At 41.8% G+C, this 27,225-nt stretch overlaps 1 protein-coding gene across 1 annotated transcript; it reads right to left on the bottom strand.

The window, feature by feature from the left end:
- On the bottom strand, window positions 1-27,225 carry OPN5 (opsin 5). Its single transcript, XM_060614510.2, has 6 exons — window positions 27,096-27,225; window positions 23,046-23,165; window positions 18,880-19,050; window positions 14,719-15,053; window positions 3,451-3,692; window positions 1-64 (listed from the first exon to the last, which is right to left on the bottom strand). The coding sequence occupies exons 1-6, from the start codon at window positions 27,223-27,225 to the stop codon at window positions 1-3; spliced, it is 1,062 nt and encodes a 353-aa protein (XP_060470493.1).

Genomic DNA, 27,225 nt, shown 5'->3' with positions numbered 1-27,225 from the left:
TCATACCTCTTGATGGACTTCCAGCACAGCAGAAGACTTCCTGACTGTGGTTACAGTGTGCAGCCTAGATACAGGAGAAGAAAAACACAACTTAATATATATACGCACACACAGACACATACTATGTATATACATCAGTCTTGTCTATCATGAAGATTATAGACACAAGACTTGAACTAAAAAGAGAAGGCAAATAATAAATCACTTTAAAATATTCAAAACCAAAGGGCATCTGGGTGGCTCAGTCGGGTGAGCGTCCGACTTCGGCTCAGGTCATGGTCGCACTGTTTGTGGGTTTGAGCCCCACGTCTGGCTCTGTGCTGGCAGCTCAGAGCCTGGAGCCTGCTTCTGTTTCTGTGTCTCCCTCTCTCTCTGCCCCTCCCCTGCTTGCACTCTATCATTCTCTCTCTCTCTCTCTCTCCCTCACTCTCTCTCAAAAATAAATAAACATTAGAAAATTTTTTAAAATATTCAAAGTCAAGAAATCCCTTGAGTGGAGCTTTCCAAAACCAGACCACTTATTCATGGCACATTCCGCGTGGCCTAGTGAGTTTTCTGTCCCTAGAACAAACTACATCGCCTACCTATCTACCAACCAGTCAGTTGGGCCCTGTATCTTACCTACAAAGAGTGAAGGACAGCATTCAAATTAAGGTGGTGAGGGAAGGTTTATTACAACGGCAATGCCAGAATTTAGTACTTTTTTTATACTTTATCTTTACTAAACTATTAGGAATGTAAAATGCCTCGGTCCTTCGCTATGTATTCCCCGTGTCATTTGAACGTTTTATTGCATCTAAGATTGGCCTAGCTCCTGAAGTCTGGTTTCCCTGTCACTGATGTAGATGACCTCATTGGTCTCTGTGTAAGTGGGGTGAGAGGCTTCTGAACTATTAATGTTTTCCTTTTCCAGGCTCTGGGTCACTGGCTTTCAACAATGGCTGGGTACGAGAACCATCTGGGAGAGCTAACTAATCAAACTAATGAAGGTCCAGTCCAGACCAGTGGAAGCCAAATCTCTTTCCAGGGAGCATTAGTTTTTTCCATGTTCCCCAGGTGTCTCCAATACACAAACAGGGCAGAAAAGCACTGTTTGCAAAATACAGGAGACCTCATCTGGATACCCAGATGAGATGAATAACAGACAGCCTGTCAAAAAGGGCTCTTGGCCATGCTTTAGTTCATCAGCTTCTACCAAAATCTCAAGAGGACTCAATTCAGCGGGGGGAATTAGTTAACTTTAAATGAACTGTAAAAACCACTCAAAATTTATTTCCACAAGCTCATATTCAACACATTAGCTTTCTTATTTGAATGCAAAATATTTCCCAAGAGGGTGTCCCATTATAAGCAAATTCATTCCAGAGCTCAGAAAAGGAAAAAAAAAAAACAAGGATATCAATTAATCTAGTTTAAATTCAATTTAAACTGTTCTGGCAGAGCATTAACCACTCTGGACTGGCTTCTTACCACTTTGTCTCATTCTATAAGCATCTATGTTACCCACTTTCTTAGTTTTTTAATAACAAGAGCAACGACGACAAAATGTTTGCTTTTTCGCTTCTTTGGAAAGTTCTTCTCCGAAGAGAGACTTCTAAAAATCGGCGACTCCTCACACCGCTTCTGCATTCCTTTTCTAAAGATGTTCCAGACTTTAAAACCCAAGGGTTTTTTAGCGCTACCGCCTGCTTTTTCCACTGAAAGCTGAGACCCCGGAGTAAGAAAACAGCACTTGTCCTTCAGCCAACCAACTGTTGTATTTCATAGCAACAGCTAACAGGAGCAGGTGAACTGAACTGACTCTTGGCTGGCTGGCTTTTCTGAAGGTCTGAGGCCCCGAGTCACTGCCTTCCTCATAAATTTCTCTCTTTTCATTTTTGCGCAATTGAGTATTTATGTGCTGCCTACCCTGAAGAGCTAAGGCACAGAACACAGACTCAGTCCGAGGCAAGATTATGAGGTAGGTGCAATCTGCCTTCAGCCATTCCTGTCAAAGTCCCATCTCTTTCAGAGGAAGAAATGCCCATTATTTTCTCCCACAACTGCTCTATGAAGAACACTCTCTCTAACCTGCATTCATAATAAAGTATTAATAGTTGATAAGGGAAAAGTGCTGTTACTGCCGAAATAGATGCATTTTAGCATTTGAGTTTATCCAATTCCACAGAAAAGGCATGAACCACCAACAACGTGAAAGAAAAACAAGACAAAACAAAAACCACGAACAGTTGTCACCTAGCCCTTTCCAAACATGCATTTGGTGTAATTCCTACAGTTTCAAATGACGGCTGTTACAAGCAGCTCGTCACAATTTTAAGTTATAAGTAGTTCATTTGCCCGGATACAGAAAAATGAACCAAACACTAATCTTCTACTTCCAAATTGTGTATTTCTTCCCCTGTACCAGCAACAATGACAATACTGTTTCTTTGTGCCTTTTTTTTTTTTTTCATTTGATCTGTACTGCATGGCGAGGACGTTAAAGGTCAAAAACGTAACCACTTTGCTCCAGCACACTGAGAGAACAAGATAAAGACCCGTATCTTCTCAAAGCTAGTTCTACCTTTCTTTCCCCTTCTGTTTCCTATTTGATACAGGAAAATAGTATTGGGAAACAACCAGACATCCAGTGAGTAAGAATTAATGGAAATCAGAGAACCCATTCCTTCTCAACACCCCTCACCTCAGACCATGCATTCAGGTGCCTGATCTACACTCTACTAAGACTGGCCCTAACTGGACACAAAGTCCACACATCACTCTCAACTCTTTACTCACATGGAGCCTTTGGGAACTATGGTGCTGGATCCCCAAACTCATCTGTTCATTTCGTAGCGGAAACAGTGTAGACTGTTTTGAAACCCAGGGGACCCGAATTGAAACCTCTGCTCTGCTACTTGCTGGCTGCGTAAACACAGGCAGCTCGCTTGACCTTAACCTTACTTGTTTTACCTTACCTCCATCTCCTTGTCTGACAAAGAGAAGGGACAACATGGGGCTCTTGTGGGAATAACACGAAGAACCTGAACAGAGAGCAGAATATGTCACCTCCCTTCTCTCCTTCCTTTGCCCGCCCAAATCCTAGAACTCTTAGCTAATGGCAGAAACATCTCAAACAGGAGAATCTGTTCTGTTGTGAGAACTTAATTTTGGATCATTGCCATGTGGAACTGTACTCTTGGGGTAAAATGGATTTGGTCCTAGATAAGGAAGAGGGATGAATGGTGGTTGCTCAAATAGAGCATCCGTTTGGTATCCTCTACCCATGACATTCAACCTTACATATCTGATGGCTTGATTTCAGGAATTTTGATGAACAGAAAAATACAGTCCTCATTACACTACTCCTAAGTGATGAGCTCTAAGCCTAAGAAGATAGCATATCGGAGTGGCTTGAATCCCATAGGATTGTGAAACAGCATCATTCATTCCCAGCTTCCAAAATTTTACCTGAAGTCTTCCAAGGATTTCTTCTTGGTTGCTTTCAAACCACCAGTTTGGCAACAGGCAAATTTGTAATCGATGACCTGGTAAATGATGGGGTTGTACATTGCTGCTGATTTTGCAAGTAGGGTTGGCACCACAGACAGTTGGATGGGGATGGAGTCTGGCCTTCCAAAAGCTGACCACACAGAGACCACCGCGTAAGGAATCCAGGCGATCAGGAAGCCAGCGCAAATCAGCATCGCCACCTGGCGAGGGCAAGTAACAGAACAGAGTCAAAACACTGGGTGGAAATGAAGGGTGGGAGGAGGAGCGGCAGCCCAATTACACCCAAGAAAGTCTATTACCTTTTACATTTATCTCGCCCATAGGAGAGACATTTCAGATGGACTTCAGAGATGTTCAGCCAGAAGAAGTTATTACAATGCCTTATCCCATTTACCACATCCTATCCAATCTCTACTCCAGAATTGGAATGTACCAAGAGACCCAAAGTTTAACCCTATAAACGCTGTCCAATTTTACATTGGGCATGAACTCATGCTAAGAAGACATCAGTGCCCCTGAAATTTCCAAGACTTCTCAACCCACGTTGATGGAAAATATGTTCCATCGTATTTTCACAGAGGTACACGGACAATATGTTCACCTTGAAGAAATTTGAAATCACTCATTTGCCTCAGGAAACAGAAACTCTGCTCTTGTTGGAAATTTTAATATGAATCTTCTTCAGAGATTTCTATCAAGTGTTCCTTCTTTTGGCTCATTTTCTCAAGTGTGAGGCTCAGAGAGTGGAAATTCACTAGATATAAAGTAAAACAGAATCGCCAAGCTTTAACCAAAGTGACACAGTTGCATTAAGCAAGACTTTTCCAGAAAGGACTTTTCTCTCTCACAAAATTATAATTACCTGGGGGAGCCTCTAAAGTTTCAGATCAAAGAATAATTAGAGACAGGGTTTTAAAACGCTCTCACTAGTTTCTCACCATCTGCAACCCAGCCCCCCTACTGACGTAGCCCTAATTAGTGCCCTGTAACTACTTGACCCTATGGATTATCTCACTTGAATTCAACAACCCCTTTTTAGCAAGTGCCTTGTGTCAGACACAATGCCAAGCGCTAACGGGGACACTAGTACACCTTAGTGCCTGGCTGTATCCCTCTGGAATACAAACCACTGCAGTACACGGCAGAGTAGGATTTAAGTGCCAGCCCGGAGGAGGACCAAACTGCACGGCACGGGGCAAGTTCAGAACAGTTTCGCGGGAGACGTGGCATATAACCTGCATGTTGGTAAGTTAAAATAAAGGAATAGCAGTACGGTCAGTGTGAGCAAAGGCACAGGTATGTGTGAGGTTTGTACAGAAACTAGCAAACAATTCACTTTGGCACATGAGATGAGCCTGGAGAGAGAGACAACATGCGTATATTCAGGGGCTTGTGGAGCATATTACCAAGCGTGCACTTCATTCCATGTGCTTTGAGGCACTAGTAGGTTTTTGAGCAGGAGACTTAACGAATGGAAGATTGACCTCTGCTGAATGAACTGGGGCAGGAAGAAATAGGAGGTAGAAAACTCATTGCTCATTCGTTGAATCAACAAGGGTGAGTATTCCCCCATGTTCTGTGCTGGGGATAAAGCAATGAGCAAAGCAGACACCATCCCTGGCCACACAGAATTTCCACTTGTAACAGTTTGTTTAGGCTGCAGTGTAAATAAGAAATAGAAGGGCTCTCGCTTCGAGTACTAACACTGGCAAATGAGGTCCGAGCTTTGGTGTCCATTTTAAACAGGAGCCACTTCACGTCCTAATTGAGACAGAGTGCATGAACCTCGAAGTCTCTTTACACTATTATCTACCAGAGTATTTTTTTCTGTAGGAGAAATCATGAAACAATATTCACGTTAGGGCTGTGCAGTGGACGTCTGGTTTTGTTTATTTTCCTCTGCCTCATATACCTTCTACTTCAGCATTGCCTGTATCCCTTCTACCCCTGTTGCATAGAGCTGGTTTCGCGTGACCCAAGCTTGAGCAGAGGCCTGCAGGCCCCTGGCCACCATAGCAAGAACAGGGATGAGTACATGGCCAGAAAGAGCATGATCAGACCCATCTTTGTGATTTTATAAGGGCTTTGTAGGAAAAGTGGAGCTTCCTTTATCCTTGAGTTCCCCAAAACCCAGAGAAGATGAAAAAATGGAACTATCCAAGGCAGGCATCACCACCTCTTTCCCCACCCTCTTTTTTTTTTTTTTAATTTTTTTTTTTAATGTTTATTCATTTTTGAGAGGGAGGGAGTGTGAGCTGGGGAGGAACAGAGAGAGGGAAACACAGAATCCAAAGCAGGCTCCAGGCTCGGAGCTGTCAGCACAGAGCCCGTCACGGGGCTCAAACTCACCAACGGTGAGATCATGACCTGAGACAAGTCGGACGCTTAGCGGACTGAGCCACCCAGGCGCCCCTCACCCCCATCCTCTTATTCAAGAAGGAAAATAACAGCTTCCGGTATGAAGGTCATGACAAGCTAGCGTAGTGGATCAAGGATGAAGAATGAGACACAAAATGCTTTATTAGTAATAGTTAAAGCAACAACATTCGTGCATGCTTTTTTGTTTTAGAAATTCAACCGGATAAGTTTTGTTTTGTTTTATAACAAAGTCATTTGAGCACATGTGCATTTCAATACGCATGAGAGCAGAGCTATTATATGCAGGGAATGGTCCTACCCCTACTTGACCTCCGAACAGCCAGCAGCAGGGTGTTTGCCCTGAGACCCCCATATTTGTGGGCCGTGTCAAGAAAGAAGTCTGAAACACCTACTGGAAGTCTCATGTTATAAAATTCCACCCAAGAAGTTCAAGGCTCATCTCTAAAAATGAACTGCCGCTGAGACACACATCAGTTACATTCATTTCGTTCCATTTTACAAATAGAGTCTAAATCTCATAGCGATGAATGAAGTGAGCGCGGACCTCCTTCAAGTCCTGAGCCCTGTGTTGGGGTCCCGCAGCCTTCCTTTAGGGTCCTGATCCAAAATACTTGCCCGTGCTTAACAATTATCCCCCAGCCCCAGATCACACATGCAATCCCGCTGCTTGCTTTCCCACCTCTCTGCAGAGGGTTCCCCGGGAGAAACTGTATTTGGTTTGGTCTGGCCTGTGTGACTTCTTTTGTAAATAGAAAGGATGCCACAGGGCTCAAAGTGAGGGCCTTTTTCTAAATCCCCAAATAAACAATAACTGTATAAATAACACTTGCTTTAGCAGATGTCTGGGAACTTAACATAGCTCTTGCCTTTATCCTTTGGTGACTCACATGATGATTTCACAGTATTGCAAAGGCTGCATTCTGGGTTGCCGTCAAAGTCATTGACAAAAAATAGATTGGCACTCAGTCCATAATGTTTTCTGCATTTTATGTATCTTCTACTTTTATGAGAGTGTGCAATGGAAAGACAAAGGACTTCAAACATTAGCATTACGTTATCCTTTTTAAAAGAACATAGGAGAATTAACTGTACTGTGGTTTTTAAACACAGAGCAAATGCATCATCGTGGCTTTTCTGATTAGAATTAAGCTAAGTGCTTTAAAATGAATGACTAGAAATCAGGTTTAAAGCAGAAAGAGGGATAAAAGCCTAGATGGAAAAGCACTGCAGAATGTTACTTATATGTTTGAAGTGAATACAAAGTTAACAGAAGCCACATTCATTTTTTACCATCTTCTCATGTTAAAATCTACTCCACAAAATATTAAACATTAAAACATTAAATATTAAAGGCATTTTAAGATACACCCTACAGAAATCTCGCATGTTACATTCATTTTCCCAGTGCTTTCTACTCAACATGGAACGTGTTTAATTTTTCATCAGCCTGTTCCTTGCTTTCCTCATTTCTGAGTGTATCCTCATTTCCATTTTCCAAATTTTCTTTTCCAGGTGTCCTTAAACTAGATCTAACACAGACACCTGTACCTGTCAGCTTTTTCTAAGTTGTTTATTTTTTAATCGCTTCACTTTTATTACTGCCTTGTGGTTTACTGGAAAACAGTAAAACTTCAGTTCTTAAATTAGGCAATTTTTGTGGGAGGAAATTCACAGAATATGTGTTCTGCTTCTACAAAAAAAAAAAAAAAAAATCACACATCTGCAACCCAGTTCACTTTAAACATACCTTGCTGCAGAGGACAAAGGGATATCTGCATGTTCCAGCTAAATTCAAGGGCATTAATTGAAGTGTCCCAGAAGCAGTACTGTCCATAATTGATTGATTCTAGCGAATCGATCAATTAAAGCAATAATAGAACAGTGGAATTGAAAGTAAATTCTCCAAGTTACGTAAGGCTCTATGTGTGGGTCCAATTCATCTTCACCAGTCCAGCAGACATGGTTTCCAAAAAGGGATGTCCTGCCCTCTCTGTGCTGAGGCAGTGTGCAAAAGTGCAAATATCACAGATGGAGAAGTACTCAGGTTTGGATTCCAACTGTGTTTGGCTCCATAGTGTGAGTGAGACAGAACCCCGGGTTCTCTGAGAATGCCCTTTCAGTTCCTTCCACCAGGCTCCTTTGCCCAGATATGAGTAAGGCTTCTCATTTTGAATCTGTGTACTACCTTGAACAATGAAATGGATGGTTGGGGCACCCGGGTGGCTCAATTGGTTAAGCGTCTGACTCTTGGTTTTGGCTCAGGTCCTGATCTCACCGTTCGTGAGTTCAAGCCCCATGTCGGTCTCCATGCCTAGCGTGGAGCCTGCTTAGGATTCTCTCTCTCCCTGTCTCTCTCTCTCTCTCTCTCTGCCCCTCCCCTGCTCACTCTCTGCCTTTCTCAAAATAAATAAAGTTTAAAAAATAAATAAATAAAAGATGTGATAATGCAAGAGTCAATGCCAGGTACGCGGCTACCACCCCCCACACGCAAGCAGCCTGCCATTGAGTGACACCACCAATGGCAAGGAGGAAGGAAGGTGATAAACTTAACCATGACCTACCTTCACTGGAACCTCAGCTCCTGACAGGTACAAAAATAAGGGTGGTGATAGCTTGCACGCCACCTTTGAAGAAATAGAGGAATTCAACAACCCTAAGCATGTCTCATTTGAGTTTCTTCCTCCCTTCTCTTTAATCGATAGAAGGACAACTAAGGCCAACCATCCAAGGCCCTTCTTCATGCACTTAGAAAGAAAAGAATTCTGACAGCTTTGATGTGTCCACCATCATGTGAGCCCTGGTTGTGATCCAAGTAGAAAATATTAATTTGTATTAAAAAAAAAAAAGACATACAAGAAGGAGGAGTGTTCTGCACTTCCCAGCTGCAACTTTCTCAAATCTTAAAATACCACTATTCTATAAACAAGCAAAAGCTGAGATTGAAAGGAGAGGATGTAAATTAGGTCATATCGCTCTGTACACCTGTGTTTTGGGGTTTTGGTCTAAAACTGAACACAACATTCCCCAATGAGGCAGCGGCTGGCTTGAAGAACTCTCAGTATCTGGTTCTGCAAAACAAGGGAGACTTCACTGGTCATTACAGATAAACCAAGCCCTTAAGGTGAGGAAACCGCTACTCAGAGGGAAAACGTACTGAGGTGGAGAGGTAAAGTGGTTTTAGCAATAAGAGTGATCGCCATGGGTGCTTAATCCACCAATCTAGCCGTTTTGATACAACCTGAGAGTCTTAGAAGGTAACTTAGATAGCATTTAACTCCCCTCTCCCACCTTCTCTCGCAGATGAGAAAACCGAAGCCCAGCCAGGTGAAGTGGTTTTTCCGAGGTGAATCAGTTAAGATTCTGAGTTGCAAGTAACAGAACTTGACTTTGGCCAAGGGAGACAGAAAAGGAATGGGCTGATTAGGACAGAGTGTCACTGGGAATGCTGGACATAGGACTGAGGCCAACCACACAGAAATGGCACCCAAAACGGATGGCTTGAGCTGGCCCTGATGCAGAAACCACTGCTGCTGCAGCCATGCCCCCAGGGGACATCTCCCTGCCCCTTCGCTGGTGACACTGGCTCCTGAGACAGACTGGCTGGAGCCTAGGGTTATGGCTATACTCCAGCTGCAAGGGAATCTGGGAAAATTCATGACTGATCTTTCTGTATCTTTTAAATTAGGAGTCATCCTTTGCTCAGACATATTGTTCCTCCCCTCCACCCCCCAGCAAGACTCAAAATGTTGGAAGTTCCTTAACACAGAAATTCCAAACATGGAAAGGGGTTCAGCCACTGGCAGCCAAAATAAATAACAAATATCAGCTCACTGAGACCCTAAAGTGGGTCACAGGCAAAACTGGGATTGATTCCTAATTGCAATTCTTTCCTTCAACAAATATATATTTTTAACATATATTTATGTATACATCTTTATTCATATTTATTTATATTTAACTTACATTAATATACTATAATCAATTATATGTTATACCATATGACATTATTATATAATATATATATAATTGTTTGTGTGTGTGTGTGTGTATATATATATATATATATGTATATATTTGAGGCATTGTGCTATGTCCTGGGGACACAAAGCGAACAAAATGATAGTTGTTACTCCACAGTAACAACTAATGACTAATGTTAAAACCAGACATTGAGCAAATAATCACAAAAATAAATATGCAATCATAAATTAATTATAAGTCAGAACCAGCTCCAAGAAGAAAATGTAAAGACAGCAGTGACACGTTGTAATAGGAAGATTTGAATTCAATTCGGGCAATGCTCTTCTGAGAAGTGACATTTAAACTAAGAGCACTTACGAAGAACCAGAGGAAATGAATTAATCGGTTTAAAAAATAAAAAGCAATGCCGTTCCACTTTCCCACAAACTGACCCAGAAGCCTCCCTGGGGGGGGGGCTCTCTGACTATGACCCCTCCATGATAAATAACACTCCATGCGCAATAAAAGAGAGATAATCATTTGAGGAAAGCAGAGATTTACATTTGTGATTTTTAAAAAGACTTCAGGGTGAAAGAACAAAGCAAAACAAAATGCCTCTCAGTTATGAAAGGGACGGAGGATCTCCAGCCAGGGGTCAAGGGACCACTTACCGCTCATCAAGGTAATTAGATGAACTTAGTTTATTCAATTATGTATTCATTATCGTGATCATGATTAAGCGTCTAGGAGGCCCTAGGCAGTGAGGCTCAGAAGCACACAGGACGCGTAGCACTTGCGCTCACCTACCTACTAGCAAAGAAGAGGGACCAGCGTGGGATTCAATAAAGCGAATGTTCCAAGTGCTCCTATGGCCCATTACAGAGGGACTTCAACTAGCCAGGGGCGATCAGGAAGGTGTTTTGGTGGAAATAAGGGAAATGAGCAGAAATCCAGATCCCAAAGGATCTAGATACTAATTACAGACCTGGAACTTATAGATGATCTACATGTGTTAAATGAATAAATATGAAGTACTAATCCATACCACATAATAATATTTGGAAAAATTAGTCTGTGCTTCTGGTATTTTCTTCCTGTTACTCCACCACCCCCCTCATTAAAGCAGAAGCAAGAGTGTTCAGTGCATTGTGTGAAGATTTTTTCAAGCAGAAATATCCAAAGAAGTAAAACATTCATTTCTCAGCTTGTGAGTTTTAAAATAGAAATTTGAAACTTACAGGAGAGAAAATACTTGAGAGAAAGGGGATTCGGATGTGCGAAAAATGACATCGAGCATCCACAGCCAGAAACTTGCAGGCCTGGAAGCATCAGTCTTACTGAATGGGAACAATTTTAGAGGCAGGCATGTGGTTACAGGTTTCCCACCCAAGAGTGGGTAAAAGGCCTACAGCTCGAAGGTGAAGGGACCGCCGAGGAGCTGGTAACTGACCTTGAGAAATTGTCCTGAGGGACTCCACTGAACTACACACAAGGGGCCAGGGTTGGTGTTGGGGGAGCAAAAGACCCTTAATGCATTTAGGGATATCTTCCCAGGGTCCTTCCCAGGGTCCCAGGGTCCCAGGGTCCCAGGGCAGGAAACTTCCCAGGGTCCCAGCCAAGCTCCCAAAATACACATGATGAGTTGCAGTCAAAGGACAGGGAAGTAACTAGAATTGCTGACGAGCCTAAAGAGACCTTCTAACTGGAACAAGCAGGACGCAAAGTGACCCATGACGGCTGATGACTGAGACCAGAAAGAAACCTAAATATCTCAGCAATACCAGGGTCAATAAATGAACAACCAGACCAAGAGCCCCCCCCCCCCCCCCCCATTGACACTACGGAATTCTGAAAATCTCCCTGGAATTTATACATAGCCCTGGGAGAAGGAGGAAAACCCCAAAGCAACTGAACTTATCCTGATTGTCTAATATTAAGTTTGCATTACAAAGTCAAATGTAGGCACGAAAATGAGATTATACTGAGTCATAGAAATATAAAGAGCTTTTGTTTGTTTGTTTGTTTTATTTCTTGGGCTTTTTTTGCACACCTCTGTTTGCACTCTTGTGAAATCTCAGCCTACCAGAAAAGGCTGGCAAAAGCATCATTTTTAAAAAATTAATTAGAGGAAAACTACAAACTACAGAGATATTCGTAAATGGAATGTCAATTTCTAGGTTGATAAGACCAGCCTGGCAAAATGCAGGCCCAGATAATAACCCAGCTGAAAATAATTAGAGCCCCCAGAAAAGTAAATGATTTTGACCCCAGAATCCAAGGAAGTGGGCTTTAAGTAGTAAGCTTTCAGACCAGGCTTTTCTAAAAGATCAGAAGCACCAACTGAATGCGCAAACTGCTCAGTCCTAAGAGGTAGTTGAATGGAGGAAAAGCTTTCTCAGACGATGAAAAGGCCCAGTATGAGGTTGTTTTTACTTATTTTTACTCAGTAGAAAAAAAAAATCAAGATCAAAATTAACTAGTAATTGAAAACATTTCAAATTTAGCACAGAAGATGCCAAAATAGAAAGCTATGTTTATCAATGTGGGTTGAATTTTGATTTACATTTTTTGTGTTTAAGTGTAAGTAATTAGAAGCATGTTATATTCAGGCTATTTTAATATAAGTTTTATATATACAAATGAGATGCAGACATATTGGATAATATATAACATATACAATATAGACATTATATGTAATATAATGCCACTTAGTGTATGTTAGAAGAAGATGCATATAAAATAAAATCATACATATATACGCCTACACTTTTCATTTAATATCTCTCTGGTTGATCTGGGCTGAGTAAGCCTGCATACTTGATCTATACAGTCCAGTCCAGGTCAAGGAGAATGATGACCACAACCCAAATTAAATGGTGTGTGCTGAGTTTCACCTCCTATGCATAATGATTTTCAGAATCATTCACCAAATTGCCCACCCGCCAGAATACACAAAGAACAAGATGCCAGGGTATTTATAAAAGTTGGCTGTGGGTGGAGTTAGGCAATTCCATTAACCAGAGACCAGATGATGAATAACAACGGACTCAGAGAAACTGGAGAAGAACCCCATGGGAATCAGGATCTGGACTCACTGATCAAGACCATCAAAATGCCTCAAAGCTGATATCATTAGAGGGTGGCAAGAAGTGAGAGGAAGTCAGATGACAACTGAGCAGCTTTCTGCTATGCCAAATAACGGGGCTGCAAGTTGAACTCAAATCCACCTACGAGTGTGACGGATGATACGATGTTTCTCTGGGCGTATTTTCACAAAGCACTGAGAAGAGAAATTTTTATTATTGTTGTATTTACTGTGTCCCAAAAACAGTACTTGGTCCTGTGTAGGGTTTGGATTAAATGTAATCCGAAATTAACTTGGATTAATTTATTTGGATTAATTTTTGTTTTTTTGTTTTTTTAATCACAGATAAGAGCAAAAAGGAGAGCTAGAAATGAAGAACTGAATTCCTGATCCTGGATTTTATGGAAACATTTCTTTCCATTTTACAACCAATTATAAGAGAGAAGTAGATTATGATTCCTGATTCTGCATTTTCATCCCAATAGAATTACTCTATGATTAGATTATGAGCATAGATTTGCAGTGATGAAAACTTCCCTCAGAGCTTGTCTTTATTGAGCAGGTGGAGCTCAGGAAGGAAAAGTCAACCAGAACCATGAAGAATCTCTAGCTCATACTCTGCAACCAAGACACCCTTGCACCATCTCGAAACATCTGCAGTGTGAAGAGAGGAATATTAATAGAACCAAGGCCCTGACTTATTAGAAGCGACCCCGGGTCTAGAGGGAACTGTTACTATAGGTCCCGAGACAAGTGGTCCCCAAGTAGGTTGTGAGGACACGTGAAAGTGGGATATCAGTAATATGATTGGTTGGGACCAAAAGGAATGGTTAGAACCTTAATCTGCATTTATTTCTGCATCTTTAAAAGTAAAATGGAAATTAGCATGTCCTAGTGTCAAATATACAGTTTGACGGTGTTAGCTGCATGTCATTTATATTGACGTGTGTGCAGAAAAGATATTTTTCAACATAAAGGTAAGACAGGATGAAAGTGGAAAGACCACTGCCTCATACTTTCCCAGAATTCTTTAAAATTACAAGAGAATAAAGGAACTGAGGCTTCTTCAACACCTTCTATGCACCAAATGACAGAACAACCTGCTTTATCTCGTTGAATCTCCACCACAATCCAATGAGATCAATGGTACTATTCTTGTTGCCCAAGTGAGGAAACAGAGATTCAAAGAATTTCAGTGTCTAGCTCTGGGTCACAAACTTCACAGGTGTTGGTCATGGAATGAAAACCCCAGTCTGTTTTCAAACTGTGTGTTCCTTTCCTTACACTACAATGCCTAAACAGCTGTCAACCCTTGACGTTAGCATTTACCAAGAAACTCAACCCTGCAGGAATTATGTTGCATTAAGATAAGCTTCCCATAGGACAGCAGACATGGTAAATAATGCGAGGTGACAGAATGTCCTTCACACCCACCAACGTCCGTACAAAACTATAAATACTCTGAGGCATCTCATGATGCTTAAAACTTATTCTTATTATGACTTAAATAATTTTTGAGAACCAAGAGTATCTTATTCAATAGAGAGAATAAGCTCCCAGTAGATCCACCATACAAATTAAGTAAATATCAGATGTGTTTGGGTGTGTGTGTGTGTGTAAATGAGAGACAGAAACAAGAAAAAGAAACACTACAAAGGTTTAGATAAATAATAGCAAAGTTGAGCAGTATGTAAAGAATAGGGACTCTAAGTTCTCCCCAGTCCCTAGCATCCCCTATCCTCTTTGTCCTACGATGTTTTAATTGATTACAAAACACCTCTGTAAACTGTTACTGTAGTTACCTTGGTCAGTTTCATTTCCAGCACATGGCTGCTATGTATCCGACTGTCGAAATGAGCTACTTCTTTGGAGGAGGACTTAACCTTGGCAATGATCTTCACATAGGAGAACACAATCACAGCCGTTGGGAGCAACAGGCAGAAGAAGAGGATGTTCAGGATGAAAATCTGGCCGCCCACGGAGGCCTGGGCCAGCCACCAGTCCAGGGTGCATGAGGTTCCGAAGGGCTCAGGCGCGTAGTCCCCTAGACCTACCAAGGGCATGGTGGTCCAGAAGGAAGCATAGGCCCAGATGACTGCCAGGCAGATGTAGGCGTGCTTTCTTTTCAGCCAAACCCCTGGAGGTAGAAGAAAAGCGTTACTGGGATGTAATCTGCCCTGTACCCAAATACCTCCCCTAGATATGTCAAATTCCACATCCAAAGAGTTATTCCATTGGATTCTGGGAGAAGTGGTCAGATAACTGAGCTCTGAGGGAGAGTGGAGTGAAGGGAGAAAAGTTCCAGAGCATGGGCCTTTTTCCACGCAAATAAAACTAGAAGTGCTTTCACAGGGAAGGTTTCCATAGGCACACGGGAGCCTTGGGAGGTGAAGGGACAAAAGCTGAGGAAGGAGGGGCAGTAGAAAGATGAGAGGGTGCCGAAGACGATGAAGGAAGGATCTTAAGAAAGCATCTAGAATGACCTTTGAGATCCTATCCAATATAAGGCCCATTGGTAGACCAGAAGGACCAAGCGCCAAAAACCATGTATCAATGGTTCATCCAAGATAGAGTCCTTTGGGAAAGGTGGAAATGGTAACACATTGTTTGTGCCTTTAAATACCCTTCTCCCTAAAATCTTCCATGTCTCTCATCTCATTTGTCCTCATAAGCACTTGTTGGTGGGGGTCGGTGGGCCACCACCATTACTGCCTGTGACCTTAAAGTGACTGACCCTGCTTCACGGGAGCAGATTTTGAACCTTCGAACGTTACTAACACAGCAGTCATGCTCACACAGCCATGGCAAGAGAGGTAGAGGATTTAGTTAGATTGTATCATGTTCTGCAAAAGTAATTGGGGTGGAGTGGTGCCTGGGTGGCTCAGTCAGTTAAGCATTCAGCTCAGATTGTGATCTCACGGTCATGAGATTGAGCCCTGTATCAGGCTCTGTGCTGGCAGCACAGGGCCTCCTTGGGATTCTCTCTCTCCTTTTCTCTCTGCCCTTCCCCAACTGGCGCTCTCTCTCTCTCTCTCTCTCAAACAAATAAATATTAAAGGTGACTCAGTTGGTTAAGCCTCTGACTTCAGCTCAGGTCATGATCTCATGGTTCATGGGTTTGAGCCTCACGTAGGGCTCTGTGCTGACAAGCTCAGAGCCTGGAGCCTGCTTCAGATTCTGTGTCTCCCTCTCTATCTGCCCCTCTTCCACTTGTGCTCTGTCTCTTTGTCTCTCTCTCTCTCTCTCTCTCTCTCTCTCTCGCACGCGCGTGCACTCAAAATAAATATACATTAAAAAATTTTAAAAAAGAAAGAGTAGTTCTGTGGAAATATTTTCAGGAAAACAAAATTAACCTCTAGGTTTTTCAGGAATAGTTTCCATCAACCAAAAGAGAATTCCAAGAAGAAGAAACAATGTAGTCATCTAAAAAAAAAAAAAAAAACGCTGTAGAACACTAGTGATCATTTTCCAAAGTTCAACACACCCACCAAAGACAGGGTAGCCTGATCTAAGTGCTGCAGCCTACCGGGAAAATTACCTTCACACCCCATTTATCACCTCAAAGAGAAAGGGCTGGAGAAGGGAATCCTTACTGCCTTGGTTTGGAGTAGCAGAGAAGAAATATCGGAACACATTCAACAAAAGCCAAATGATCTCTTCATCACAGACTCCAGCCTGCCTCTGCTCAGTGCCACGTGGTTTGGGAAGTCAGTACGGCCTAATTTTCGTTTATAGGACTTGACCCTTTTCATGTAACCTTTCTAGACACCCATGTTCTTAGCAGTAAAACAGAGTAAATAAGACGTACATTGCTGACAGGTTTTGATAAGAGTTCGATGAAACAATGCCAGGCCTGATTTGCAAGCTACGAAGGACTACAGTAGCATGATTTTTCAGTCTTGTGTTTGCCTCAGCTCTCGCAAGAAATATAACAGATTGTATCTGTATTCTATTGTCTCTATTTTTCTCAAACACATGGCATTTTTTTATCAAAAAATGCAAATTTCTCAAGCCCAACCAGATAGAGGTAAGGATCAGGTAGCCACATTTATGTCAGCTCTTGCTTGTCCATTATAATGGGTAAAACACTGGCACGGATAACCACATATATTTAGGGGGATGTGCATAGGCATACGTATAAGCATTTATGGTTAGGGTTACTTGGCGAGGTGTTGGATACTTACATTCGAGTGTGGTGAAAGGCTGTCAAGTACAGGAGGGAGTAGATTAGTAGATTGGTTCTGTGTTGCTCCAGAAGTCAGAACTAGGACCAATGGGTGGAGGTTACTGGGAGGCAGTTTTGTCTCAATATAAGGAATAACATTGTAACAATGAGAGCAGACCAATCAGAGAATGGGCTGCCTTGTGCAGTAGTAAGCTCCCCGTCACTGGTCACTGGAATTATTCAAGAAGAGGCCAAGTGGCTGTCTGTCAGGGATGCCTTAAAACAGTTTATCACATTAATGGGAGAAAGGTCTACATGTTCCCAAGCGGTCTTCTAATTCCAACATTTTAAGACACTGTGTAGAGGGCTTAAGCATGAGTCAAAGCAAATGGTGAAACCATTCTATTGAGGTTCAATCTTAAAAGAAGCTGGAAAAATATATACAGTTCCCATATGGAGAGATGCCCTGCAATTATTCTGGGGGTGGGCAGGATCATCTCTTTCATTGACACCACGCCTACATCCAAGAAAATATTTAAAAAGCAGAGACATCAAGGTGTAGAATTTCTTAAATATCCCCAAGAAGTGGAAATTCTGCCTTCTCATCTATAAAATCTATAAGTATATTTAAAATTTATTTGAAATAACCAAAAATAAGTTTATAGAAAGAATTTGACTCTGAAGTCATCCAGTATATATACAATTGAATATTTTTTTATATCATTGGAAATTCTGATTTAAGTTGTTTCTAGTGGAAGTTTTAATCTGTTTGGAAAAAGAGATGCAAATTTAAAAACAACAACAAAAAAGTGCTAGGTCGTGAAGATGATGGTCCATGACCTTACCCTCCCTCTGAACGGTTTCCTTGGAGTTTGGGACTATAAACTCTTAAAATATAAAGGAAAATTCTACCACACTGAAAGCATCAAGTTGACTTGATCTTTCCCCCCTCAGGCTCCAGGCCATCCTCCGACTCCATGGTCGCAACGTCAATGAGACGGTTGACGGATTAACACACAGAGCAGTTTTATCCAGAGGGAGCCAGTATTATTCCCTGGTTGTGCCTCGTTCTCAATATTAAACGTGAGGGCCCAAATGCTTCTCTTTTGGGTTCAATAAGTTCGCAGAAACCCAGGAAGCAAAAGCAATAAAAATGTATTTTTAGCATGTTGAATGCTCTAATTATTAAAAACAAAAGCAAAAACAAAAACAAAACAAAAGAAAACTTTAGTCCCTGAAAAATTTTTTATGACGGGCTCTTCCCTCATCTTTCTACCTATAAGACTACAAAAAGAACGTTGAGTGACATTTCTGCACGTGCCCTTTCTTGCCCCCACGGCAGCACAGCTCTCTAACTTGGACCCGGACTGTTTGGAATTCCTTATCTCTGAAATCATGGGGAGCCTGAGTCCTCAATGAGGATCAGAAACATCTTTCTAATAATTACACTTACCATGTGGGGAACCAACTAAACCATCTCGGAACTAACATCCTTTCAATGCATTTTATTTCTTTGTCTGCACAGCAAAGCTTACACACTTTACACAAGGAAATGATACTTTCCAAAAGCATTGTAGCCACACACCAGAATTTCCTATAAAAGTAGAATTAAGAGAAACCTACATGGACACAGGTTCAAGTCTTTAAACATATGTTAGAACAAAATGAGCTATAAATAGAAATACCCTTGGTCTCTTAGGTTATTAGCAATCTCTGTTCATGACCTATCGGTACAATAGGTACAGTCTGACAGTCCACTAGTTTTGTCTATCAGGGAACAAGAAACCTTCGTACTTACCATAAGATAAATAGCAGATTTTCAGGTATCGATCCAGGCTGACAGCAGTCATGGTGATAAGACTTCCACAGCCAAAGAAAAATCCAGCCCATCCATACCAGCGGCAGCCAATCCAGCCAAACACCCAGCGGTGACAGAAGCAAGAGATGATGGTGAACGGTTTGCCTACAACTAGAGGGCCAAGCAATTTGTCAAGGGATGTTCCCTCCAGTTAAAATTACCCACCTGCCTCAACTCCCTGTTGAGTTAGTCTATTCAGACAAGAGATACAGCTATTTTAGTCGATGGTAGGTTCCCTTGGTTTACAACCAGACCCAGACTTCCGGGATTTAAACTATTTATTCCTTCAGCCTCCATTAGTGTTTTTGTGTTTTTTACATTCTAGAAAACATTCTTCTATTTTTTGCACCCTTTGTATTCAGCTATCACATTCAATCTTCACGCTCCCAGAGGGAATAGTGCTGAGGAAGCTCTCTAAAACCTCCATCTGATCTATTCTATCATGAGGTTCTCTAACCTTTCTGCACCAGGAAAACCGAGGAACCCCTAGTCACGGGTGCCAGCCCCGTCCTACCCCCCCCTCCCAGGTGTGGCCCTTCTTCAGTAGACAGAGGTACACCTAGTTCTTGAGAGTGGAGCCAGTTAACACGTGTTTCTCGAGTGCCTCTGTGAGTGAGACACACATCTCCTCTAGTGGTCGTGACAGCTAGTGCTAGACTTACACCCCCATTTCAGAGCTTTCAATCCCAGTGGTCTTGCCCTCTTGTCAGTGAGGATACTGAGTGTAAAAGGACTGGTTCTTATTCAGCAAATAATTATTCAGTGTCTCTTATGTAACAATCTCAGAGCAAGGTGCTAGAGGACAAAGTGGAGGTCAAGACAGACAAATGCGTTTTATAATAGGGAGGGCAGAGAAGAGAAACACATAATTTGTAATATAAGATACGACACGATGGAATGATCATTAGTCATTAGTGCTGTGAGGAAAAATGAAACGGAAGGAGATAGATAGAAATTGTTTCACATAAGGGGATCAGGGAAGACCTCTCTGAGCACATGACATTTAGGAAGATGTCTAAATCACTGCTAGAGAACTCAAGCAAGTATCTAGACGGGAAATGTTCCAGGCAGAGGAGACACGAACTGAACGCTTAAGGTAAGTGTCAGCTGGGTGGGTGCTAAAGGCTGCAAAAGACAAGTGAAGGTGACTCGGATGGAGTGAAATTAGTATCTGTTGGGCCTGGGACTATTTTAAGCTTCCTTCTGGAGTAGAGCCTTTGGTAAACCTTCGGAATGTCATCTAGAATGCCTCTCCCTTCTCCACTTAATAAAATGGTTGCATTCTGGCTGCACACTAAAATCACTGGGGGAGTTGTTTTCTCTTGCTTTGCTTGCTTTTGTTTTACTTTATTTATTTTTTATTTTTTTTAATGTTTCTTTTTGACAGAGAGAGACAGAGAGACAGACAAAGAATGAGCAGGGGAGGGGAAGAGAGAGAGGGAGACACAGAATCTGAAACAGGCTCCAGGCTCTGAGCTGTCAGCACAGAGCCCGATGCTGGGCTGGAACTCACGAACAGCAAGGTCATGAGCCCGGGTCCAACGCTTAAACAACTGAGCCACCCAGGTGCCCCTGTTTTACTTTAAATAATCAATGTCCAGGATGCCAACCCCCAGAAAGTCTGATTTAATTTATGTGGAACAAACTCAGGCATCAATATACTTCAATATAGTTTTTGTTCTTTTAGCTTCCCAGGTGATTCTACTTCATATGCACAATTGTGAGCCATCTTAGTTACATAGATGAAATACACCTGGTGTCTAGTATGCACTTCAAGGTGCTTATAAGGGAATACAGTGGGCCAGGAAAAAATAAATAAAACAGGCAAATATTGTTAAGGTTTACTGGAATGGGAAATGTGTTAGAGATACTCAGAAGTTGAAAAATGATCTGGGCTCATCAGCAAAAGCACATGGAAGAAAATGTTTTCTTGGTGAATTACTCTGAAGATATATGCAGAATAATGAGGTGGTTTGTGCAATTGTAGAGCAGGTTTGCTTGGTGGGAAGCATTTTCAATGTATCAGACCAATTAAGGACCTTTTTATTCAAGTTTAGTCTAATTCGGCCTTAAACATGAACCTGGTAGTATTCTCTGGTGAGGGATGTGGATGAAATGGCGGGTTTCATTTGAACATTTTATGTTCAACACCAGGGACAAACCGGTTGGGGGTGAGCAGGGAGGAGTTGACGGGGAAAGCTATCATTTATGTTGTGACACCGCCATCGTGTGGCCATCGCTAAAATGGCAGCCATTTTTCAGCTTTGCAAATTGCCAGGGTTGGTCTTGGCGATTTTCACCCATGGGGTATGATGTAATATGCTTCTCTTAATGTGCACGTGCATTTCCAATAAGAGCTCCTGATATTTAAGCCTGTCCATACTGAGTAAAGTCTTCCCAAGTAAGGAAGGCCATGCAAAATCTCAGGGGTAGCACATCTGGTGATAAACAGTGACTCAACAGTAGAGGCTTATTATTGAGCCTTGTTTTTGGAGATTGGCAGCCGCAGAAAAATCCACTGATGAAGGAAGAACCAAGTATCAGAAAACATTTTAATAGGGACGTTTGAGGTGGGAAATTGCTGAAAAGTTTCCAGTGGAAAGAGGAGTTGATGTGTGCTGTTTGAACTCAGTTTCCCCAATTCTAGTAACTTAAGACCATACTCCAATCAGCAGAATTTGGGATCCAAAGGCACATTTGAGTGTATCTAGGCAACCCTGGAACTTTATAGATGAAAGCAAAGGGAGGCTACTTATCCAAAATCATTTATATTTTAAAAGTAAACTACAGTAAAAGAGAAATTTTATTCCAATTCCTCCTTGGCTGGGTTATCAGAGGATCCAAAGAAGCAACAAATAAACCAGTGGTTTCCAATTTGGGCCACACATTAACTTACCTGGTAATACCAATTTTAAATATCCTGATGCCCAGGTAACATTCTCAATCAAGTAAATAAACATTCTGGGTATGAAACCCAGCGGTGAGGTTTTAAGGGGGATTTTTTGTGTGTGTGTTTTGTTGTTGCTGTTTGGTTTTTTCTTGTTGTTTTTTGGGGTTTGCTTTTGTTTTTTGTTTGTTTAAGTTCCCCAAGTGACTTTTTTGTGCAGCCAATTTCCAATTTCCAGAACTGAACTGGAAGCTTCCTACACTATCAATCAGTCCTGAAGCCACATTTCAATATATCAGCAAGACAGCCCTCCCCTCTTCCTGTACTCACCTCTCAGACCATCTCAAGACTGTTTGTTTTTTTTTTAATTTTTAACATTTATTTATTTTTGAGAGAGCGAGAGAGAGAAAGAGTGAGGGAAAGTGGAAGAGAGCTGGAAAAAAGGAGACAGAGGATCTGAAGCAGGCTCCGTGCAGTGAGCACAGAGCCTGATGGGGGCTTAAACCCATGAACCATGAGGTCATGATCTGAGCCGAAATCAAGAGTTGGCTGCTTAATCGACTGAGCCACCCAGGCACGCTTCTCAGACTTCTTCACCCATCACTGAAGCTTTGTTTTTTTTTTTTTTTTTATGTTTATTTATTTTTTGAGAGAGAGTGCGAGTGGGGGAGGGGTAGAGAAAGAGGGAGACACAGAATCCGAAGCAGGCTTCAGGCTCTGAGCTGTCAGCACAGAGCCTAACATGCAGCCCGAACCCATGGACTGCGAGATTATGACCTGAGCTGAAGCCGGACGCCCAATCGACTGAGCCACCCAGGCACCCGTTCATACTGAAGCTTTAAGACCTCCTCCCTTGGTGTTTAACAGATTTCCAAAAGGGCAGCAGGGGTATAAAAGAGCTCAAAACCATGATCTGTAAGTTTCTGTCTTCTAAATCGTTTAGCTGGTACACTCTGAGGTGTAGCCTTAGAAGGTATCGTGCATTATTCCAAATTGTATTCCTTGCACCTAACGTGCTCAGCACACAGAAAGGACTCAATAAATGTTAAATGGATGATCTGTTTAGCCTGATCACACTCTGTTGACTTACCACAAGCTCTGTAAAGATGGTGTGTGAAGGGAGGAGCAAAAGGAGATGGGGGAGGGGTGATCTCTGGGCCAGTGAGGACTTGAGAATGGGGCACAGCTCAAACCCCCAAAGAAGAAACGGTTGTGTTACCTGAAATCCCCAGATCACAGATTGCTAAATTGATAGTCATTATTTCCGCAGGTCTCAGCTTCTTCTTTCGTCTAGAAGACATATAAAGGACATACCCATTTCCAAATGTGGACAGAATCCCTACAAGGAAAAATATAAATTCCCGCCGTTAACACTAGGATTTGGGGTTCCCTCGGTTATGAAACACTTCTCAATTTCAAAAATGGACACCATAGGTTTAGAGGGTAGTGAGAGGACTCTAAATAAAAATCTCAATTAAGAAGATGAAGTAAAAAGCATGAGTTGCGAGTGACAGGCGAGGGATGGGTTGCCTCCAAAGGGATAGGAGTCAGGGATCATAAGACTGCACTTACCCAGAAAAAGGAACTGCTAATTTCCCAGTGAAGCTCAGGAGGCTGTGGGAATCCCCATGGTCAGTTCTTGTACTGGCCCCCAAGATGGAGTACTTCCTCAGCCACTTTTACCAAGTATTGGCTTTATAGAACTCCCTCCCTCTAAGAAGTAGGGTTAAGCCCTTGGCTCTTGATAAATTCTGACGCTGAAGTGACCCCAACCAAACAGGGTGCTTTCACTATCGCCGTGGACTCCTGAGGGAGCACCAGCAGTCAGGAGAGGCAGAGGCCAGATAGGGCTGGCGTAAACCCCTGCAAGGAAAGGGTCATCTCCTGGAGACACATCCCAGGACTGCTTGCCTCCTGAGGACACATGGACGCTGGGTGTCTGCTGCTTCTACTGGACTAGGTCTTAAGGGGAAGTGGGTGACAGTTGATAGTATGGCTCTCCCCCTCCCACCAAAGGGAGGGAAAGTGACCCTCAACCCTCCAACCTACCAATAATGGTATAAATGTGTTCCCACTTTTTTATATCCTTTTATTAATGACTAATTGGCTTTGGCATTACAATGATACTGTTCAAAAGTTCTTACAAACCCAGTTTAAATCCAAAAAAGACCCAATCCCTACTGACTTTATTTAAGAAAAGAATACACCTACTTCCATAGCTTAACATGTAGAGTAGATTTCTTCAGGAATTCTTGCTTCATAGTGTAGCTGTGTATAAATGAGAATCTGGTACAGCTGCCTTTAGTAGTAAGGAATAAGGAGAGTATTAACAGGAGAAACCCAGATTTTTCTATGTTAATTTCTACTTCTCCACCACAATTCATTTTAGGGGCAAGGAAAGAAATGTGTGTTTCAGCTGATGGTATGAAACCACCAGGAACGAACTGCATTGTGCTCTTAGGAAATTATGAATTCCTGGAGTCAGCGCTGCCTAATGGTCTGTTAAAACCTCTTTAGCTTTCTTAAGACAGAAGAGGAAAAAAAAATAGAAGAGATTAGGGAGTTCTAGAGCAAAGCACCTAAAATGAAGCCTACATCTCATTAAAGGAGACCAGCTAGCAAGGCACACTGGGATATTAAAACGTGAAGACATGGCTTGAAGAAGTTCAAACAAATGCCTTCTACTTTGTATCCAAGAAGATTGAAAACAGTAAGTATACATATATATTTGATACACAAAGCTCCTTTAAACACCCTTTGTCTTTCTACTTCTCTTTTGAGAATATGGATTTTCTCACTTTTTCTTTCTTCAATTATCTTTACTAATGTTTCATGAGGCTTCACCCAGTGCCCAAAGCATTATCACAAAAAAAAGTCAACTATCAGCTGCATGTAGATTATTCCCATAGGCAATCTTCTCTGGAGGGGATTATCAAGAGAATGCAAACTTATTTTTGATGATAAAGGAAAACAAGACTAAGAAGCTAAAGGCGGGGGGGGGGGGGGGGGGTATGTTTTTTGATGATCAAAATCCTGACTCTCACTCTGAATACAAAACAATGAAATCTCATATACAGACTGTTAATAATAAACCAAGTATCTATAGTAAAAGGGTTGAGGGTGGAAATGGGTCTCTAATTGATTTCTCCTCTATCCAAGGTCACATCTGTCTTTTCATCTTCCAATTTTCCCTAAGACTTCCAGTATTTAACCAAACTCACCAAGAATGTCATTGAACTCTGGTTCCTTGAAAGGAATCTGGGCATATTCCCATACCTATCTTAGGAGGGGTGAAAAACAGACATAGCACCAAATCCAAGACTGGGTCTAGGATGAGTCTAAATCCCTCCAAATGACCCTGGCCTCACCCTGAATGGCTGTTCTGGAACATATCTTCGGCTCCACTCCCAGCTCCCTGAGTCATCTGATATTCCCTTTGTTTGGGGACTCTTTTTGGACCTATTTTTCTAGCTTCACCCCAGCATGCCCATTTCAAACTGACTGTGGATTTTCCTTCCATCCCCAAATAAAACAAGTGAGAAATTTTCCTGATTGCCCAACCCACCCAGCCTGGTTACCTCTCTTCCTGAGATCTTCCCTGCCAGCGCAGGGAATGGACTGTGATCCCTCCCTCTTTTGTGTTATCTGGAGAAATTTGTCAGGTTAGAGATGCTACTTTTTTTTTTTTTTTTAAACCAATTCTTGCAATTGACTGAGACAAATTCAATTTGTAAGATGTCAATTGTTGTGCCTTTTCTGATAATTGAAAGTACTTGTGTTTAATGAAAATGCAGTGTGGATTTTACTATCAGATGGTCCCTGTCCAGAAAGAGAATTTGCCCATTTTGTTCACTGCTGTATTCCCAGAAATTTAAACAGTGGCAAAGAATGAGCACTCAATATATACTTGTGTTTGAAAGGACATGAGGGTCCATTTACAAGAAGCAGAATTTAAATCATCTGATAATAACTAACAATCAAGCCAAGGACCCAGGGAATCCCTCTGCATGGAATTTCTGATTCAATCTCATCAATTCCTTTTGCCTCAAGCACTGACCATAGAGGTGTCTCCAGACTTTTCTAATGAGTTTTCTAATTTCAGGAGGTTAAATGAAATTCTTAGCCCGTAATAAGTAGATGGGAGAGAGAGAAGGAGACGAAGAGAGAGGGAGAGAAGGAGAGAGAAACAAAGCTTGACCCAAATCTGAAAAGATTAAAGGCAGACACCCCCAAAGACATAACCCACCTGTTACTGTGCACTGGTTACCCAAATGTAGAACACCAGTTTTAAATTTAAGAAGTTTTGTGGTTGAATTCTAATCGGCTAGGCTACTGCTGTCCGATAGAAATACAGTGTAAACCAGAAATGTGAGCCGTATGTATTTCAAACTTTTCTGTTAGCCGCAGTAAACAAAGTAAGACAATTACTAAGTTGATTTTAGTAATATATTTAACCTAGTATACCCGAAATGTTGTGAGTTTGACATGTAGTCAATTTCTTTACATCCTTAATGAGCTGTCTTTACATTATTTTCTCTAGTGCTAAGTGTTCAGTATCTCGCGTATATTTACACTACAGCACATCTTCTGGAAAAGTCACCATTCAAGTACCCAGCAGCCACACATGGCCACCACACTGGAAAGCACAGTCTGGAAGCAGGTGCACCATGTTCTGGATTATGCATAAAACTTTCTGACCCTGGGCTTACTCCCATTTTATTATCAATACATTTTTCCACCTCTCACCAAAATCACTTAGTGATGCCATCATGGGGCCACTCTACTTTGGGTGCAAATAAACTTAGCATGTCTGTTGTCACCACAGTCCGGGGACAGTTCCTCAATTATGAGAAGAGGAGGTGATTTCTAGGGTCCTTTCTGAGCCTATCATCTTATGATTATATCAAAAGCATTTTTTAAAAAGTAAAAGAACCACTGTATTTAAATAAGATATCATTATCATTAATTTTACTATTCAGAAGACAAACCTACTCCCAAAGCAACCAAAATAGTCTCAGGATAAGTGATTTTGCTATAAAAGTTCTATGATGATCAAGGGAATATCCATCACTAATAATAAAGATAATAGAGTCATTTCTATGAAACATTCACTGAATTTCACAATGCCACCCCATCCTCTACCTTCTTCCCACTCTCCAGTTCCACTCAAAATATCTACATAACTATCTGAATCCTTGTGCAAAGTCAACATGTTAGCCCATGAATTTCCTACACGCAGCCTTTGCACAGAAAAATTAAGGAAGCTTACCAATTATTGTTAAGTAAAAGCCAGCCACTAGATCCGCTTCCCAGGAAAGTTTGGAAGCAAAGGGGTCCCCTTCTCGAAGGTAGTGTGGCAGGCGCTCATCTTGGGGCGGGGCAGTGTGGTTTAGCGCCAT

The sequence above is a fragment of the Panthera onca genome, chromosome B2, assembly GCF_046562875.1.
Source record: "Panthera onca isolate mPanOnc1 chromosome B2, mPanOnc1 haplotype 2, whole genome shotgun sequence".
In the NCBI taxonomy this organism is placed as follows: Eukaryota; Metazoa; Chordata; class Mammalia; order Carnivora; family Felidae; genus Panthera; species Panthera onca.
Note: the sequence above shows the minus strand (reverse complement) of the source record. Positions and strands in the feature narration are given on the sequence as shown.

Coding starts and splice junctions, on each gene's coding strand:
- OPN5 (XM_060614510.2), bottom strand. CDS start 27,225: ATGGCGCTAAACCACACTGCCCCGCCCCAAGATGAGCGCCTGCCACAC. Junction 15,054..18,879: donor AATCTGCTATTTATCTTATG/GTAAGTACGAAG, acceptor TTCTACCTCCAG/GGGTTTGGCTGAAAAGAAAG. Junction 3,693..14,718: donor TGGAAATGAAACTGACCAAG/GTAACTACAGTA, acceptor TGCCCTCGCCAG/GTGGCGATGCTGATTTGCGC.